General features: G+C 36.3%; 2 protein-coding genes across 3 annotated transcripts in view; both read left to right on the top strand.

Annotated features, from left to right (window-relative positions):
* LOC134825063 (LIM/homeobox protein Lhx3-like) overlaps positions 1-20,425 on the top strand; it is a 667,636-nt gene that overhangs the window by 505,581 nt on the left and 141,630 nt on the right. The window lies entirely within an intron of this gene.
* Positions 12,745-20,425, top strand: part of LOC134825124 (uncharacterized) — a 35,786-nt gene continuing 28,105 nt past the window's right edge. Inside the window, exons 1-2 of one of the 2 annotated variants that reach the window (XM_063837265.1) lie at positions 12,745-12,881; positions 13,126-13,218. In XM_063837265.1, coding sequence (XP_063693335.1) covers positions 13,195-13,218 — 24 coding nt within the window. In that variant the 5' untranslated portion in view covers positions 12,745-12,881; positions 13,126-13,194. Of the gene's footprint in view, positions 12,882-13,125; positions 13,219-17,657; positions 18,065-20,425 lie in introns of those variants that run through there. The other variant, XM_063837264.1, reaches the window with a different exon arrangement.

Here is a 20,425-nt window from a genome sequence, read left to right as displayed (position 1 = left end):
GTCAATTTATTAGCCTGGTGCTACAAGGTCAATATGTATGACATTGACTACGTGTCTGTCAATCATTCTGATTTGGTGGTTTGCTACACTGGCTGCACTTTCTTAAACATTTGTTAAAGATCGAACTAGTTTCTCTGACTGTTTTTAGCAACTTTTGATGCTCAAATTTCTACTATTATATTATTTTATATAATATTCACTCATGTTTTAAGGTTGGGTGGATGCTAGGGATAAACTTAATTTTAGGTTCAAATCTGAGGTAAAAATGAAACAATTTAATAATATCTTGCAACAACTAGTGTTAATAGCAGATGCCGTTAATATCATTATACTTATAGTATTATATGGATTATGGATCGATAATTATTATTGGATAAGACACAACTGAGAAACCAGAAATTAAATTCTCGGAAAAAGTAAAACGGAAATTAAAAAGATGTCATATCCTGGATATTAAGTCTGTATTGGAATACGTTTGGGAAAACATTTGAAGGGACTATGATTTTGACAAACTTTATAGTTATAATTCGAGCAGAAATTAATATGAACGCTAGAGCATGATCCAGCGTCCACGTAATGTTCGTTTAAATAAAGTCCGATATTAAGTCCCAACTTAACCATTTGCAAGTAATTGGCAGTAACTTATAATCGTTTTGACGGCTTGCTTTAAGTTTAACTCTGACCGCTTTACTAACTGCACCTTCTTGTTCCATATCATTTCATCCTCCAGATTGCTTAGCGGGCCCCAAGGGCAAGGACATATGGATGGAGATTGGTGGAATTTGAGATTAGGCTTAGCCATTTGACCCTTTGTCGGGGGAAATTGGGATTTCAAAAGATTCTTGGTCGCGACCAGATATGTGAGTACTTATACTTATAATTAACATTTTACGGGGTAATGGCGGGTAAGACAACGATTTTTGTTCAGAATTCAGGATTCGATGGCCCCACTGATTGTTGTTGATTTGACATCTCAAAGGTTAAATATGATTTGAAGAGCTGACTTCATGCTTTAAAATCTAATGAATATAGTAAAGTTTGTTTATTACTTTCTGTCGTAAAAAAGGAAATAAATCGTTTTAAATTGTGTACGTGTCCATCTAAGATGAAAAGTACGAATGAGTCGGACTTTTCAATTTACTCGTATCGTACGTACTTTTCAATTCTACTGAAAAGTTCTCCTTCTAGAAATCGATGGAAGAGTTCTAAATCGCATGTTACGGACTAATATTGAGCGTTTTCAAAAACTTGTGTTTTTATATTTCAATCGTCGATTAACTTAAATTTTAACTTTAAGAGAAACAAGCTGTTTAAATAAGTAAATTGTCTTGTAATTTTGTAGAATTTTTGTTTCACTTTTAAATGCTTGCCTCATGGCCTAAGAATTCTGTGTTAAATTTGTTCGCGAACGGTATCAGGTATATTTTCTCTAACATCGGCAATTAACAATTACATTTTACAACGGCCCCGATGATAATAATTCAAAAATAAAAAAATTGTATCTGAATCGTACGTCGTATGAGTCGGACTTTTCAAAGTTGCGTACAAGTACGTACTTTTCCCCCTGAACGAGTCCGTACTTCTCATCTTAGATTCAGACCCTGCCACATCCTGAAATTGAATCTAAATGATGCCATAAGGGCATTTTTCACTTTGTACGAATTTGTTATTTTTGAAAAAAAGCGCACAATTTTATAACTCTGGAATTCATTAATATTAACTCAGTTTCGGTCTAGTATAGTGGTATTTACATATTTTAGCAACTTTGTACATATGACTGCACTGGAGATATGGAAAGTTATACATTACTCAATATTACTACCCTCCCCTAAAATATCACCTGGCTGCCCCCTAAAATGTCATTTTATCAGATTCTGGCTTTGAGACTTCAAGCACCATAAAATGGAGGTACCAGCCTATTAAACATAATATTTAGCATCTAATGGTAATATTGGAAAGCTTTGGCAGCTCAAGGAATTAGTTTTATTTTATTAATCGCAATAAACATCCCCTAAAATGTCTAATTATCCCCCCTAAAATGTCATTTTAACCTGATCAAATTACTCAGGCTTTTCCTAAGATGCAATGCATACTCACATTTCGTTAATAGTTGATGTTAATAATTACCAAGTGCCAAAACAAGAGCTATTATCGCACACCATGCGAACAAAATACAAATTTGACATTTTAGGGGAGAAAAAAATGACATTTTAGGGGGCATATCATAGGTTTACCATAAACTAGTAAGTACCAAAAACCGTAGTTTTTGACATTCAATTTTGCTAAAAGCTGTCAAATATAGTCTATAGAGAAGGTCAGATCGATTACTGGGTTGGCTTAATTGACTACAGGTCACTAAAATTGCCAAAATGCAGGATGATGTTAAAAATCCCAAAAAATGCAATTAAAACATGCAATTTGCACAAGGTTAAAATCACATTGAATCCATTTATTTTGTGCCAATTGCTAGTTTATAACTAGACTAGAAAACCCGTGGTCACAGGGAAATGCGCTAATAGTATTTTTTTGTTAGTAAGTTTAATTCGCGTAAAAAAATATCCTACACAACCGAAGATACAGCCGATTAAAATGTTGCTCGCACTAAACACAACGTACTATCAACAAAACCGATAAAAACTGCCGTTTTAACAATCTTTGCACGTGCACGTGCGTGTAACAACCCGACAACCCTCGTTGCCATGGTTACTTTGCAAATTTTTGCTTTTTCGTCTGATTTGCACGTGGGCGGTCGTACATACAGAAATAATTCTCTGAATTATAGTAGAGACTAGAAAGCCCGTGGTCACAGGGAGGAAAGTAATAGTATTTTTTTGTTAGTAAGTTTTTCTTGCATCAAAAAACATCCGTCACAACCGAAAATACAGCCGATTACAATGTAGCTCGAACTAAACACAACGTAATATCAACAAAACCGATAAAAATGCCGTTCTTACAATCTTTGCACGTGCACGTGCGTGTAACAACCCTCGTTACCATGGTGACTATGCAACTTCCTATTTTTTATCTAATTTGCACGTGGGCGGTCGTACATACATACAGACAGCAGAAATAATTCTCTGAATTATAGTAGAGATAATCTAACTACAGGTGTAAATTTTGTTGACTGAGTTACTGTTTTGCCGTAAGTTCTGGGTATTCAAAAAAAAGTCCCCAAAATGTCACAAAAAGTAAATTGACTAAATTCTACCATTTTTTTCAACAGTGAGAGAAATTCTGGTCGACACCTGTACCTCTCAGAAATAGGTTATATTAGTCCCAGAAGTGGTTAAAATTAATAATTGGGCAACATTCTGAGTGCTACACAACCTGTTTTAGCTGACGTTTTAGGGGTGGTGCACGTGACATTTTAGGGGGTGATTACGGTTTTGAGGTACTTCCTTTAGTGAGTGAATGTTTTCAAGTAGCTTAATGTTTTAATAAGACAAAACAAATAGTACTACTACTAGTGACAAAAGATAAATCAGGCCTCCTGTAAATTTTGTAATTATCACACATATAGAGTTGACATTTTAGGGGTGGTGTTTTAAAACGAACTCCATTTCAACGTCAAAAAAATTGTACCTGATTTTATTTTCAAATTTCCAAATCTTCCTGGCAGGCTAGAAAAAGGTTTAAATATTATTGCTAGACACTTCAGAACCCTGTAAATTTAGCCCTAACTCGGCAATCTGGGCCCAAAAAACAGGTGACGCTTCAGGGGGGGTTTACCCGTAATGGGTTTTTTGTTTACCATTTACGTTTTTCCAGTTACAAACAATAAGTTTAGCAGAATTGAAATAGTAATAACTGTCACTACATAACTTATTCGCGTGTTCACTTATAATTTAAGGATTAAAAGTTTGTATAATTGATGAAATTTAATAGGACTCGTTATGACAATCATTATTGAATAATGATTATTCGTAATAACTGATCTTACTATTTGTCCCAAAACAATTCTAAATAATATATGTAACTGTAAGCAAGGTTATACAGTAATCTAAAAAGATATTTTCTAACTTCCACTATTTCAGTCCTTGAATATTTCACGTTTTAACACAATTTTCTGTAAGCCATGGTGTTCTGCTGCTTAGAATTACTGTAAACAAAACGTCCAATCAAAACGCACTTTTCAGCTTTACCAAAATTCCACGCACAGGTTATTCCCTTGCATCGAGCGCTAAAAAAGCACTTTATCTTAGCATCATCGAAGTTCATCTCGTCCGAGTAGATACTATATGGTCGTACATTGTTATACGCATCCCAGCAGTACACGCCACGCAAGAAGTGACAGTCTTTTAAAGACGTAGAACCTGGTCTGGAGTACCAATTTTTAGGGCAGTTTGCACATTCCAGCGGGGAACTCTTGTACTGGTTAGCAAGGTCTTGCTGAGGCAGGGTTTGAAGGCGGATATGGCCCATATGGCACTTACACGTGGACCATGTGTGTCGTCTTTCAGAAAACACGATCCCTTCTTAATTCCAGTGTTGTAGTAGACTACTGCGTGACACCTGTGAAAATTTGTATTTAAAGAAATAAACCGGAGATATTTTTTATTTCAAAATTCAAATAAACTTTACATCAATGTATTACAGTTATATTCAATAGAAAAGACCACAATATCTCCTGTGAAGCAAAAACATGGAAAAAGAGAGCTAGAAAAATATTCATGAGACTCAACACTACCAGACTCAGCTGGAGTGAGAAACAATATGTAAAACATCAAAGTAAAATTTATTTCGGCTGAACCAAAACACGGTGGTAAGACCATAATTACATTGGTGCTTATATTCAATTGTAAATGTTTTTTAATATGAAAATGTATTCCAAACATAATGATAGATACAACATAATTAAATGATTAAAGAGAGCGCGTTTATAAATGTCTTTATAATTATATGGAACCTGTCATCAGTTCTGCAGCTATCCTTGCATGCCTGGAAGTTAGGTGCGGTCCACTTAGCTCCGGCGATATCTCCACCATAGACAACCTTTTTGGGGACATTGCAGTCATCTGCGGCCGCCAGAGCAACCAGAGCAGCACAGAATGCAACGAACAACTTCATCTAAAATCAGTTGGGCAATAAATAAATCATAGAATCAATTGACTTGACTTTAAACCCGCCACAACTTACTGTTGTATTGGCTATAAATTGGTTAGCCAATTCATAGATAATTCAGTTTAGTTAAAAATACGATTAAGCGACTAAAGCACCTATAGTTGTAATCTCAAAGATGAAAAAGGGATAACTTACTACTTTAGATAGTTACGATAATAGTACAATAACCAGAACTAAATAAATCTAAGCTTACTTATCTCATCTCATTAAAGCTACCAGACTAATACTGAGTAACCTTAACTTATTCTCCGTGATCTAAAATATAATTCCATGTATCCAGGCCGACCAGAACCAAACCATAACAGGTTCTGCTCCAAATCACATCCCCAAAAGAGAGATCAACTGAACTAACCTTTAGGTCAATCTGCCTCATATATATAATATAATATATTACTGTGTGTGTGGTTTGCATCTCATCTCCCTGCAAACCTATCAAGTCCACGATATGCTACACCTTGATCTTTTGTCTTTTCACGTCCCCTTGCTTTCCCCTGCAGTAGCTTTTGTTAATTATGATTCTTTTCGCGTCCTCTTGCGTTTACCCTTTTGTAGCCTTTGTTGAAAAACTCATCACTATTCCAATTACATCTCCACTCTATTTACTCTAGTAGCCGGAAGGTGTCGAGAGTGCACTTGGCTGTGTAAAAATATTGTCCCCTCAAACAAGTTAATTAAGTAAGTAGGTCATTGGTAATGGACCATTACCAATGACCTACTAATGGTACCTCTAGTTCTATACTAATCACTTATGTTTCATATTAGTCGCATAAGTGGGAAATTTATACTTCAGCATCTAAAGGTTTTAGAGCTTGAAGATCGGGCTTAATATGACCACATTATCCATGTTTATTCTAACACTATGAAGATTCTGTTGGGCGTAGGCCCCAATTTCTCACTTTTGAAGGAAAAATGAGATATAATGATTTTCACTGAGGTGCAAAAATACTGGTCATGAGCTAGATCTGCTAGAATCTAGGTGTAGTTGAGTTTGCAATTTGATGTCTACTATTTTTCTCGACATAGGGTCCTTTTTAAGACATTAGAAACCAGAGCCGTTAAGTTATGCAACTTCTATTGGTAATCCTGGTCCTAGAGGGCGAAATCATTAAATTGCCCTCAGGCGCACATATGGACACGTTCATAAAAAGGTGGCACTAGAGCTCTACAGATTGATATTTCACTGCCAAAATTGTGTGAAGCATTTTAAAATACTTGTATCTCAAGGAGTATGCTATGAAAGTTAACCAAATTTTAATATGTGGTCCAAAAAGATTCAAATGTCACATAATTAAGTCATTCATCTCTTTATATCTGTTACGGGTAAGCCACCCCCCCCCCCCCATCTTCTTAGAAAGTATCTTACCTAATCATTTTCTCTAACATCGGCAATTAACAATTACATTTTACAACGGCCCCGATGATAATAATTCAAAAATAAAAAAATTGTATCTGAATCGTACGTCGTATGAGTCGGACTTTTCAAAGTTGCGTACGTACTTTTCCCCCTGAACGAGTCCGTACTTCTCATCTTAGGTGTCCATAATATAAGCGCGATCAAAATTCTTTAATCTTGAAGTAATCGCTTTATATATCGAACTATTATTAATACTCAATACTCACAAGTTTGACATTGTTGATTAGAATTAGTCAGTCGTAATTTCAGATGATGTACACAACTTTTTTTCCTGTTGTTTAGACATATGAACCATCCTTACAAGCTGTTTCCTTGCTTATCAGCTTACAATTTTCGCACAATTCCGTAACTTAAAACACCTTGCCAATAACCATTACTGAGAAGATCGGACAACGTTAACAAATGTAAAATACCATAAACTTTTACCAAAGTGAGTGCGTGCGCATAGCCGAGTTAATGACACACAAGGAATGATGCCATGATGGCATGCTCTCACCAGGAGTGAGAGAGAGGGAGAGAGAGAGAGAGGGAGAGAGAGAGCTAACCCCGAGCTGCTATTTGTCAAAACCCGCGCATTTTCCTCGGAGAACCCCTGCTAGCGCGGGAGCTGTTTGTTGTTTTCCCCTGTAACACACAGTAACCTATAGTAACGTACAGTAACCTATAGAAACGCACACGTATTGTAACGTGTGCGTCTATGTGCGTCCTGGTCTCACCGGGATATCTCCATTGACTGAACACCAATTTACAGGGAACACTAAATTGTCAATTTGCCGCTTGAAAGTCCCGGGGAAAATGGTAGTTTTATTGACGGTGTACTTGTATTGGAGTGTGACGTTAAAACTCGCTCTTTCACCCCAACATCTGAGCAGTTGTTGTTGCCGGGCAACACAACTTGTTGCTGGGCAACATAACTTGCCCTCCATTAGTTGGTATATTGACATACACGAGCTGTATACCCACACTGCTCTGGTGGGAGATGTAGTTACAGCTTGTTATAGTGGCGCTTTTATTAGCGACTTTTTGCTTTTTTGCAGGGGATGTTTTTTATTTGCTGTTTTATCTCCACGTGCAGGATCTTATTTTTGTAAACAACGTAACGGGGTGCATGACTTTTCTATCCACGACATTTCAAATCAAAGTAAACCTAATAATATAAATCTTACCCGCATAGGCCATAATGTAAGGAGTATCCTATACATAATGTAAGGAGTATCCTATAGGGACATTGTATTGGTTTACTGGGTGAGACATGTTTTATTGTTATAGTACTATAGTAGCAGATCTATGCGTGCGTCATATAACTACAACTTTGATCCTCTTTTATGTATAAAACATATATAGATGACTCTAACTTACCTGTCTCCTTTTGTAATGTTATTATAGTAAATTGTTCTGCAATAATGGTTTGTGCACGGTTGGTATGACCATGTAGTCAATGCTTGTTGTTACTAATCATTAGTCATTACTTATTATTTTGTTACTGATTTATGATTATGAGTGAATGACTACTAGTACTATAGTACTATATCTCAACCCACACTTAATTAATACAACAATAACAATAATAACAATAACAATAAGCTTCATATCATGCTTGCTGCGCCGCGGGTTCTTGAATAATGGCACAGCCTCTCTGTGTACTTCTTAATGTATAAGTTGGGTACTATAGTACACTGTTAGTGTTATTCAAATTAATTATGCATACTAGTACTTTCTGTTCGATGAATTAGTGGTTAATGATTCAGCGCAGTGTAATGCATTTTTAAGTTTTCCTTCGCTAGTTTTTATCGTGGCTAAATTTTTTGTCGTTTGCTAAATGATTTGACTTATACATAAGTTATTATATATAAGTTGTTATATATAATCGTAAAAACATAATTTTTCACAGTTATGTAATCAGCCAAATATATTATATAGTTATACATATTTTATATAGTTATCTATGATACTGATGGTATTTAACTAAGGATTTTTTCGTAATGCGAACATCCGGGTTTAAGAATTAACATGTCATTGGGTTATGTTTCAAAACTAGACATTTTGTTTATGTCATGGTATGAAATCAGATATTTGTAGTTATATCCCACGGGTATGATTAACCAACTACACAAGGAAGGTGGTTAACAGTGTCATAGTGGCTGACTGTGAGTGAAGTTAGCAAATGAGAAATGTGAAAAAAGTCATGATATAATATGACTTATATTATAATATCATATTATGACTATATACTTATATAATTATACATACTGCTATAATATTATGTACTACTCATATTATAATATGACTAATATGATCGAACTATTATAATATGATTTCAATATCGCCAGCAATCTTAATAATTTCAAGCAAGAAATTGAAATAAGGGCGTACTATTCCCATATAAGCTTTCGTTCTGCACATGCCTTGCTGGCCGCCGGGGTAGCTCAGTGTGGCTCCAGACACTGTACTGCACTGCTCAAACCACAACTTTAACTATTATTAACCTTTGTTTAAAAACGACGGCAGCCAGTTATATTCCAAAAGTTTCGAAATTCCAGTAAACTGCATACAAATATTTATGTATATTACTATTTCTTAATTTTAAGGCGTATGTAGGTTATACGGTGGTGAATTTTGTCGTGGTACGGCTGTATAAGGTTCCACAGAATATGTATGTAATATAGCCCATTATATATAATTATAGTTACTTACTCTTTACACTAATAAATTTATATAACAGTAACGGCCAGATTGGGCGACTTTTGTCCGACAGCGACTCTTGTCCGAATCATACGATTTTCTTGAAACTTTCCATAAAGTATGATGGTTGTAGAACAGATAACCTGTGTAAGTTAGAATTTCTATGTACAAAATTTAAGATATCACTTCAAACACAAGAAAATATCTCCAAACCATAGCTTGAGTAGCAGTTAAGTTATAGTCATCTGGTATTGTAACAGTCATCCGACGTCAATTGGTGATCAGGTGGAATAAAATCATCAGACATCATGGTGCTCAGCAATCTATTTGCAGTTCAGAGGAGCTATGAATTTTATCTGAATTTACAAAACTGTTCACCTCTTTTTGTTTGACTCTAATCGCATAAATACGATGCCATGAGTGATGAGCTACCGTGATGACATATTATCTTGATGTTTTGGTGCCTTTTTTGTATTCGATAGATTGAGGGACAAAATAAGAGTCTCCACTCACTGTGAAACAAAATAGTAAATGCAAAATACAAAATACATTTAGCAGTGCATATTGACTCTTGAATATTCTATACACTCCATTTACACTTTAGACTCAGTGCTAAGAATGTTCGAGAATAAATTTGACCTTCGATCTCTCAGACGACACGTGCCAAGGTGGAGCCGCGCATTTCGATCGACTGTCAGTTCCCCACTATTGCCTTTTGTCACGTTGCTCTGCCTGAATCCAGTTGAGGCTGGCTTCTTTTATTTCCTACATGTCCTTATTTATTAACATTCTACTGTTTGTGGTACTTCTATTATTTAGATTTATGACTCCAGATATCGGGAAAGCGCTCCAAAACCGTCCCAATTTGCTAACTGGATCCGCCCATGGGGCATGGACCCCACCGTCGAGGCTGAGCCCCCAAATCCTTGCCATAGGAACAATTTATAACGCCCCCCCCCCCCCCCTGGGTTGAGAATGTGACGGAGCCCGTCCTGCAGTAATTTATCATGTTCAACCCAGCTCAAGAGAGCGAAGAACGAAACATCTTACTTCTATAATTCATTGAGATAACCAGTTTATACTCATTGCCTTCTATGAAGACTTCTTGTATTATAGGTGTTCACCCTGTGAAAATACATTATATAAGGCAGTTTATGTGGTACCACCATTAATTTGGTGCTATATACAATTCCCGTATTATTATATGTGAATTCCCGTATTATACCACTGTTTTGAGAACAAAGATATAATTCATGTCAATGTAATATTTCAATAGTGAGGTTAATTAAGATGGCTGCCCGGTCATGGCCTTTGTGAAAGTTATATTCTTGTTTGTTGTTTGTTTGTTTATAGAACCCATCCCCAATCTCTTATCGGAAAATGACTAAACTCAGGTCTGGGTGTGAATACTAAATACGGGTGGTACCTGCAAGTGTGTTCATTAAGTATTTAGAGTTCTATAAGTTATATTCTTATATTACACATTATTATTATTACTAGCAGTGCCAGCGGTATATTCTTATATTGGAGGACTACTGCAATACCGCTTGTTGGCGCTCCCATTAAATTGTTGTCAATCAGCGGCTCTTTCTCTCTTTGTATCACTGACAGGGATATTTGCAAGAGTTATTATCGTGATCTTTCAGATTTTGCTACAATTGTGCCGGCTATCTCACACATCTCACACCCTCCGCGTCGGTGAGTCAGGGAGAAAGTTGCCGTGGCAGCCAGTGGCGTAACCAGGCAACGTTACGCCACTGGTGGCAGCCGCCACTTTTTATGATTTCTTTCGTTTGACTGAGCTCAAAGCTGTTTGAGACCACTTATCTGTACCATCACAATATTATGTAACTCAGATGTCACTGATCTGCTGGTACTCTAAGTAGGAGCTTTGTTAACAGATAATTTCTAATTTTATCACAATCAAAAGTAGTGATTTTAAAACATCATTTATCTTGGTTTATTCTTTTATTCTGAAAATTTCGATGAAACGTTGTTGTTTATTATAAATAATACATTATACATTATTACCAACTAGAATTATCCATAATTGTTGGTCACAGCATACGATAGTTGGTGTATATATTAGATTATATTAGATTGGCCAGGCAGCCTTCTTTAAGTCTATACGAGCAGATAGAGATGGTTTCCGGTATCTATTTAAGTATTAATGTGAGGTCTTTCTCTCTTACAATTTATACTCACTGTCCAATAGAGCATCATCTTTGGTGTTGTAATATCGTAACAAGCGAGAGAGAGAGAGAGAGAGAGATAGAGAGAGAGAGAGAGAGGTAGAGAGAAAACATTATTATTGCTATTATTTCCACTCCAACCAATAGTTAAAGTCGTTACAATATTCTCATTATTTAACTATTCTGCAGTGCTAAATTGTCTTCTTTCTAATTTCGCTGTACTGGTTATTTAAACGTTTATACCAGTCCCTGAACAAGCAGCTTCAGCTTGCTCGTGCTCAGGGTTAAGTGTTTAAATGCGAAACCAGAGCCACTAACTTATTTAATTATTACTTCTTTACTTTTACACTATCACTTCTTTACTTTTTACCTCAGAGCGACCACTAGACGCCTGGGGTAGGTTTTTTTAATCATTCGCCATTTATTGATGGTCATCTGGTATTCTCACTGTTTTCTTATCTGCTATCTTTTTATGATCACCTGCTTTTCTCCCTAAATTCTGGTTTAAATGAACAATAACATAGCCTCAAATTGCCACCACCTTCTGGCTGTTGAATCAGAACTTATTTGTACTCCGAACTTTTGAAACTATCTATCTTGCATGTTGCTCAAAGAAATTGTTTTCTACATTTCCGTATCTACCCCAGGTTATATTATCTTGTTAATTTAATTTAATGCTCCTGACCTCTCTTAATTACCGCAAAAACAACTCCCACCAATGTTGGTGGTATTACATTTAAATGTAACAATTACACTGGCAATGGAATTGGCCAAGGGAAATTAGTTTTGATTCTTCCATTGTTAATACTTAATTTATCTTGATTATGTACTTCCAACCAGCTGTTGTATCGTTGGCCTTTTGTCAACCTTTATCTAGTATCAAAACATTGAAAGCTTTACTCTAGGTTTCACTTTCAGCTCAGTTTAGCGAAAATTGCATGGTATTTAACATTTTAATGTAACTCAAACTTGTTTATTAATTTGTCTCATATCCTACAACCGCATGATCTGAAAGACAATGCGGTTTAAATTGCCTAAAGCTGCTTAATTGAACGTTCTTAATTTGTCTGGCAATAGTTCATTTTCATTCCTACCTTTGTAAGACTGTTAACACTTCCACAGCGAGCGACACTAGCTTATGCAATGTGATCGAGAATCAATTTTCCTGCAATGAGACAACGAATAAGTGTTAAAGTTTGGTAGAATAGTTTCTTTCGTCATCAGTACCTTACAAATTATTTGTTATATAGTAGTGTTGAAATTATTAAAACTAGCTATAATACAATGCAAACAATGTGACTTACTAGCTATAATACAATGTAACTGTGCAGGTATGGACATATGGGTGGAGACTTCCAGAAAGCCGCTACTATGACACACTAGAATGACAACTATGAGAGTCCTTAACGTTTTCAGGAGAAAAAGCAAAAAGAGCACTATCAATACTATCAGTCAGGTTGGAATACTTGAGGGTAAGTTTTATTATTCTGTTATGTTTTTAACTTTTTGATTAATAAGTTAATAGTCCTATCTGAGGTGATAATTTATTATCATTAATAATGGACTGATGGAGTCCTGGCTGATTTTATTACTATAATGAAAGGAAAACACTACTTACCTCTTTATCTGACTATAAAATCCAATATGGTTGCGATCTTAACTCAAATTAAATGTTTCACTTTCACTTTCACTTTAATAAATTGTTTCTCTTTCCAGACATCAGACTCACAAAGGTAACAGAGACCGAGTTAGAGCGTATAGAAACTACCCCTCTTGATTTCCAATATGAGTCTGTTCAAGATAACGACGGTGAGTTGACATACTAAAATACACTATCTTTTTTTCATTAATTGAAAAAAATATGTAACCTGCCAAAACAAATGTAGCCCCCTCCGACATTTTTAAGAGTCATCTCATATCCCTTGGTGTAAAAGGAGGTCAGGATTTGTCCACACCAAGCTCTAACATCACTTATATTTGTTGACCAAAATACACTATCTTTAAATAGCACAATTATTTTTATATACAACATCTAATGATCTGATGAAAACCAGCATATTGATCCGGTTGGAGGATACAATATCCCCCGACCGGTGGATAGAATATCACATAAATATTAATTAATCACTTCAATCAATTATTACACTACTTCATTATTAGCAATCATGATAACAATAATTGTATATTACGGGTGTATCATTCCATTCACGTCATATTTCCACCCAAGTTTATAATTTCATGAGTCCATTGTTCAGACGACGGGAAACTATTATTAGTGGCCTTAATTTCCTTTAATCTCCCTGTAATTGTATACACGACTCTGAAGGAAAATTTGAGGCGCATGATGAAACATTCAGCCGTTTAACAACTTAAGAGTTTGCCATTTTTTATTTTTCACTGATACATTGAGGGTTCTGTAATGTTGGTTGTTGTAGACGTTGTAACCATGGTTACTAATTTTGTAACCATGGTAACTGTTGTAATCATAAAATAAGATCATAAACACCGTTATATATCATACAGTATTACATTTAGTAACTTATAGTAAATGCAGTCAAACAATGTATCTGGAAATAGATGGTAAAGTGATCTTCGTAAGTCATAACTACGGATAGCCCAATTTCTGCCTACATAACCATAATCCAATTGCTAAAATTCTAACTTAGTTATTGAATACTTGAATAGTGCACGCTTACAACACCACATATTACCAGTCTATTATGTTATTAGAAATGGGATGATAGGGTAATCAAAACACGTTCCTCTCCGTAAATTGCCAAATGTTGGTAATTTTTGTGCAGTAAGTTTATGCCCTTCCTCAGGTATACCGACTCGGTATAACAATGCCTGAAGGCGGCATGATCAGCGCTAATTCATTTCCTGCTATAACATCGACTTTTTTACGTGCCCATAAATATTACATTGTTCATGTTGATATTAGTGCGTTCAAAACTTTCATCGTTACTTGTTGCATATTTAGCATGTTATTCAATTAGAAAAGCCTGCAATTACCATTAAACGTGCCGTATAAACGTGCCGTGCACGTCACAGATCTCTTGCTAATCTGCTTACCTCAATATTCACGGCACCGCTCGTTGACCCATTTGTTGATAAAACTGGTATTACTGCTATTACTGCTGTACCACAATTTTATGATATTTATCAACTCTCATGTGATTGTGTTCAGACTTAAGCCTAATTCCTTGCACCATCAAAGAAATGTGCGTGACTAAAGTCCCCTGTCAATCTTACTCAGTGATTACTTCACTTTCGGTGACACTCAATCGGAAATCCCATTCAGTTCAGCCAAACTAAACGGTCGAGCATACATCTGTAAGTAGCTCGAAAATTTAAGGTTAACCTGCAGCTCTTGCGGCTATACCTAAAAATGATGACGCTGCTAAGAGCTAAACATCCAATAATGAAATTGGCACTCCCACAATACCGATAAAAACTATTATATTAAACCAAAAGGGAGTTATTGTTAATGAATTAAACAATACAATAAACACTTCACACTTAATAATAATCAGAGTCAGATTAATGAATTACCTCACCGCCACCCTAACATTACCTTTGGGAGCTGATTAATTTAAACGTCTGTTAAAACTTGTTTTGCCCGCTGAAATTGCTTACGAACCCGTACACATTTCATGAGAACATCCGGTTTATTAAGAGATTGAACTGAGACTCACTCTCTCTCTCTCATACTGTTATAGGACTGACGAGGGAGCTGAAGTTAATTTAACCGAGGCAACATGACTATCAGTATAAGTACGAGTGTACTGCTCACTAATACTAGCTGGATAGTGTACTGTTCACTCACTGGCCATGATAAACCGCTGCAGCAACCCGTACAAATTGTGGTGCTTTTTCTATAGTCTAAATGCGATAGCTAGCGCTTACTAGCGCTCACTATCGCTGATTTAGCGATAGCTAGCGCTAGTTAGCGCTTGTTAACGCTAGCTAGTAGCTATCGCAAACTTGAAATTTCGATAACTGGCTGGCCGGCCACTATAAACCGTCCTGCAGCATCAACCCGTACAAATTTCCGCGTCACAGAACGAGTCCGCCGTACTGGACCACCATGACTTTATAAGACGTGGTTGCGAGGTGAAGTGTGCCTGAAGAAGGTTATAGTGTTACCAGGTTCTGGCGGGGTTTCGGTATTGATCGGGTGGTTAGTTGGCACTGTTAGTATTTGGTGTGTTTGTTGTTTATGTCTGCTTTTAATAAGTGATTCCCGAACCGAGAAGAACCCATGCAGTTATTAGCTTTTACGTCGTTCCCGACAACAGGTTCTTCTCATTTTCCCGATCAAGTTTTTCTAATTTTCTCACTCTCATTATCCAACCTTTTGTTCTATACTCTAGATCGTCACTAAGTTTCTGTTTCTCAAACTTTTAGACATGATTCCAAACTCGTGACCTGCAGCGCGAGTGGGTATATTTATAACATGAGAACATGGCACGACTGGCTGAAAAACTCTACCAACGTTACTATAACGTTACCAGCGTTACTAATGTTACCAGCGTTACCAGCGTTACTAATGTTACCAGCGTTACCAGCGTTATTAATGTTACCAGCGTTACTAATGATACCAGCGTTACTAATGTTACCAACGTTACCAGGGTTACCAACGTTACCAGCGTTACCAGCGTTACCAGCGTTACCAACGTTACCAGCGTTACCAACGTTACCAGCGTTAATAATGTTACCAGCGTTACCAACTTTACCAACGTTACCAGCGTTACTAATGTTACCAGCATTACTAACGTTACCAACGTTACCAACGTTACCAATGTTTTCAACATGGTGTAATTAGGTACTGTTTGTACGCGGTAGCCGGTAGATAAGTGGTTATTTCTAACGATATGCGGGTAAATAGTGCGGAAGACGGAAGCAACAGTTCCTCGGACACTCCCATTGTGCTCTGGAGATGTAATTTCCCGATACCACTGTCAGAAGTCAACGACATAACCGAGGTTCAGTCCATTTTTTATCGGTAAAGTCGCTATTAATATAAATACCGTGAAAAGTGTGTGTGGTGATGATGGCCTGGACTATCTAGCAAAATGTAAATATGTAGAAAACTCCAATTTTGTCAGTGATTAGCTAATAGATACCGGTAATAATTGGGCAGGATCTGTTGATCGTTGCCATGGTGACGTGGATGATGGGTCACGTGGTCACGTGACGTGGGATTTGCCCGACTTTTTGAGAGCTGGACTGAAATTTTCGATGCCGGGGTGGTTTGTGTGTGTAATGAGGATTTTAGACTTGGAGCCATTAAATGAACAGGTATTTAGTCGAGAGTGTACCAAAAAATAAACGAGTTTTTCATGTACTTCCACCGTGTCTAGCTCTTATTTCTGGATATTTCCCTCCTAATGGTTGTCCAGTTAATTATAATGACCGGGTTTATGCATTTCCTCACAGTTTTTCTTGCATTAGAAATTGTCGTTCTATTCCGAGGTGAAAGTTTCATATTGTACTTTACTCAGTGCATTATTTCCATAGTCCGTGACGCACAAAACGTATTTCAAACATTAGCAGCCCAATTTACTAAATTATTTACTATCTATCACTTACGTGAGAGCTGTTCTATAGTTGCGTGGATGTGCAGTACCTCAAAAAGTTTAGCAGACATTATAAGCCTACCAGTAACTCAGATAATATGGTACCTATACCTGCTCTGAGCATGCTCGATTTAAGAGGTTATTCTGCTGACATTGATAAAAAGCTGTTGACGTTCTATCTGTAAGGGGATCCCTATGTATTGTATAACCGTTTTAAACCGTGTGCTTTCTGTCACCATGCAGCGCCATAGCTTATACTCTTTCTCTTTCAGTTGTGCATTGAGTCAATTGTTCGGCTTTCTTTCGAGGCGAAGCCATATTGATATGTTGCTGAACTGTAGTACCTAAAATAAGTAACTAGTTACTTACTTTAGGTACTATAGTTCAGCAAGACTGTGGTATTACTATTATTAACAAGGTTTCTGCTCCGTACTTAGGCAGGGAGGAGTGGTTATGTGACGGTTCCGTTAACCCCCTTTTGCTATCTATTTGTCTATACTTTATTAAATATCATAGCTTTTCTTTGCATTTTTTTTCCTTTTTTTCCCCTATTTTTCTTGACATGAGGCAGTTGTTGGAAATAGTGTGATGACTGCGTCGTTTAATAAGTTACAGTTGATTCGTTTAATGTTTATATTGTTTCAATAATCCTTTTAAACTTCTAGCGTGCACCTGATGAAACGGATACCGCTGTCGGCCATTTCTTCTTCTTCAAAATCACCCCTCAGCCCTTGTACCAGAAACTGCTGATTCCATTTAAAAGCTAGTTTCGTTAGCTGCATCGAACAAAACAAACATCAAACTCAGTTCAAAGATAATAATCAGACTATCAAGATATTGCACCCGAAAGACTTTGCACCAGAACACTGAAAGCATCTGCGTCGCCTGAAGGAACATCATGGGGAACCTGATATGCTGTACGATTGAACGGCGTGTCTTTGAAAGTGATACCCCGCCGGTTAATCACGCAAAACAAACTGTCAACGGTAGAAACAATGTTCATGAGAATAACGTGCAGTATATTGAGATCATGCAGCACAATGGGTACGGGCTAGTTGAGCTGCAGGATCAAGAAGGTAGGAATTACTGTTATTCATGATTAATTATAATTAATTATACCTACTGTTTTTTATAATTAATTATAATTAATTATAACTACTGTTGTTTATAATTAATTACGTAATTAATTATAACTACTGTTAATTTTAATTAATTATGTTATTAATTATAATTAATGTTATTTTATTTGTAATACTTTAAATAGTATTCTTAAAATATACAGTCACTGAGACACTATTTCCCCCCTTGAAAGATTATGATGGAGGTCAGTACTCAAGGTTAAAATGACGAAGCATATTATCCGACAACTAACAGAACTATTTTCTAAGATTTAATTATCTATTACATACTTTTATGATCGATACCAAAAGTAAAGCACGTTGATACCATAATCATTTGGAGTTTCGAATATCATAGTGCACCGTAAAAAAGAGGAGTATGTTAATTCTTGAATATTTACTCAAATAAATCCTTCAAAAATACCCCACTTCTTCGTTCCAAACTATTGTAAAACATCAATGCAAACATCTATATATTATGTTGTAACACTATGTCTCGTCAGCGTAGACATGTCAGTGTAATTAATGAATGACATTTGGGAGATGAATTAAACCATGGTGAAGTCTGTTAAGTGATCAGACAGATGCCGATTTGAGAACACTGGACAGTCTAAGAGAGCAGCCTGCTCTGGGGAGATTCCCGTGCTAACCGATACTCACTTTACTCCGCTGTGCAATGTTATAATTTGATAATTGGTTGGTCGGTTTCGTTGACAAGATACCGCCAGCTGTAAAAGATAAAACTTGGTCCGTGGTATTTGGGATATATTCCTCAGACGTATATCTGTCTGATGCAGTCATTACAAAATTGGTTTGACATTATAATATTCCTCGGCTTTACAACCATTTCATAAATGAGATGGTGATCTTAATTTTGAAAATGCAAAGGGACCATTAAGGTTAAATTCGTGATTATCTTTTGGCAATATTATATGCGCTTATAAGCTTATATTATTAGTAGTTTATGGTTTCCATTATTAAAACACATACAAATTAAAACAGGGAGCGGAGTGGGAGCTTCCAATTTACTGATAGTATTGTAGAAATATCACCACATTGCAATTTCTCGGTTATCTGCGGTTCTCCACCGGCAATCGTCCTAACTCTGATCATACTATCGCTAAATACGAATCAAAGTAATAACACAATGTTTTCATGAAAGTTGATCATTATTTTAGGATATCCGTTAATATGAGACCGGACAAAATGAGTATTTGGTATAATAGCATAAGGACGGAACGATCACGATATTAACACGTGCTCATCAACAAACCAACATGAATACACAAGCAATCTTGTAAATACGCATGATCCAAGTTTGTCAACATATTCGGTGAGTCTACGGTTACTAAGCAACCATATGATTATAAAGATTGTGCTGCCAGATCTTTGTAATGTTCCACACAGATATTATATTGATTTGGATAATGACAAGTTGCGATCATGCGCAGGGTAAACTCTGATCTGGCTAATCAATATTAGTTTTCCCCGGAGGAGTGGAACAGCAAGAGCAATGTCCGTGGTTTGCATTTTTTCGACGCTTATTTTGCTTATTCTATTATGGTTGAGTCGGAAAAGGTATGATGCCCTTGTTTCCGATCTATATTGATAATTAATAAATGCATTAGGATTAAGATCTTGTTAAACTTCAACCACTCATAAATCCATTAACAAACCAATTAAGATCCATTAACAAACCAATTAAGATTTTCAAGCTTTTTAATTGAAACTGACCACTTTTTCTAAATTAACCCCGGTGAGTTTTGGCAGGTTGAAATGATAATCATAGGCTCGTGTGACGTCACAGCCCACTCGTTACTTAAACCCCAGATCCTGTCCAGAGTGAAGAAGTTTTAGTTGGACGTTTAGCTTGACGTTTTAGTTACTCTAATCATTCTGAGAAAGACATTACCATTTTCATGCTGTGAGATCTGCCAATTCCGTGCGACAATATAATTGTGATTTTTTGTAATATCCGGATTGGAACATTATTTATTAGTCGCATTGTTGTAATGATTCTGGGGCAAACGTTTTAGTGTTCCCGTTTGTTGCGACAAGGAAAAGGCTCTTATCATGCGATATTTTATAAGTGAATTTCTTGCAATATATTTACCCCTCTAACATCAAAGGATTTGTCGTATAATCGACGATCGTAGATAATTGGAAAGATCATCCTTTACCTTTTAAGGTGCTTCCTTTCTCAAAAACATTTTTCCATTCTTTCAATCTAGACATTAGTTATTTTCAGAAAGTTAACTAAAACACCAGTGCCTACACTCTGCTGTCTAGTATAGTTAACTAAAACATTAGTATAGTTAA

The sequence above is a fragment of the Bolinopsis microptera genome, chromosome 13, assembly GCF_026151205.1.
Source record: "Bolinopsis microptera isolate Bmic1 chromosome 13, MBARI_Bmic_1.0, whole genome shotgun sequence".
In the NCBI taxonomy this organism is placed as follows: Eukaryota; Metazoa; Ctenophora; class Tentaculata; order Lobata; family Bolinopsidae; genus Bolinopsis; species Bolinopsis microptera.
The sequence above is the reverse complement of the archived record's forward strand: the minus strand, read 5'-3'. Positions and strand labels throughout refer to the sequence as shown.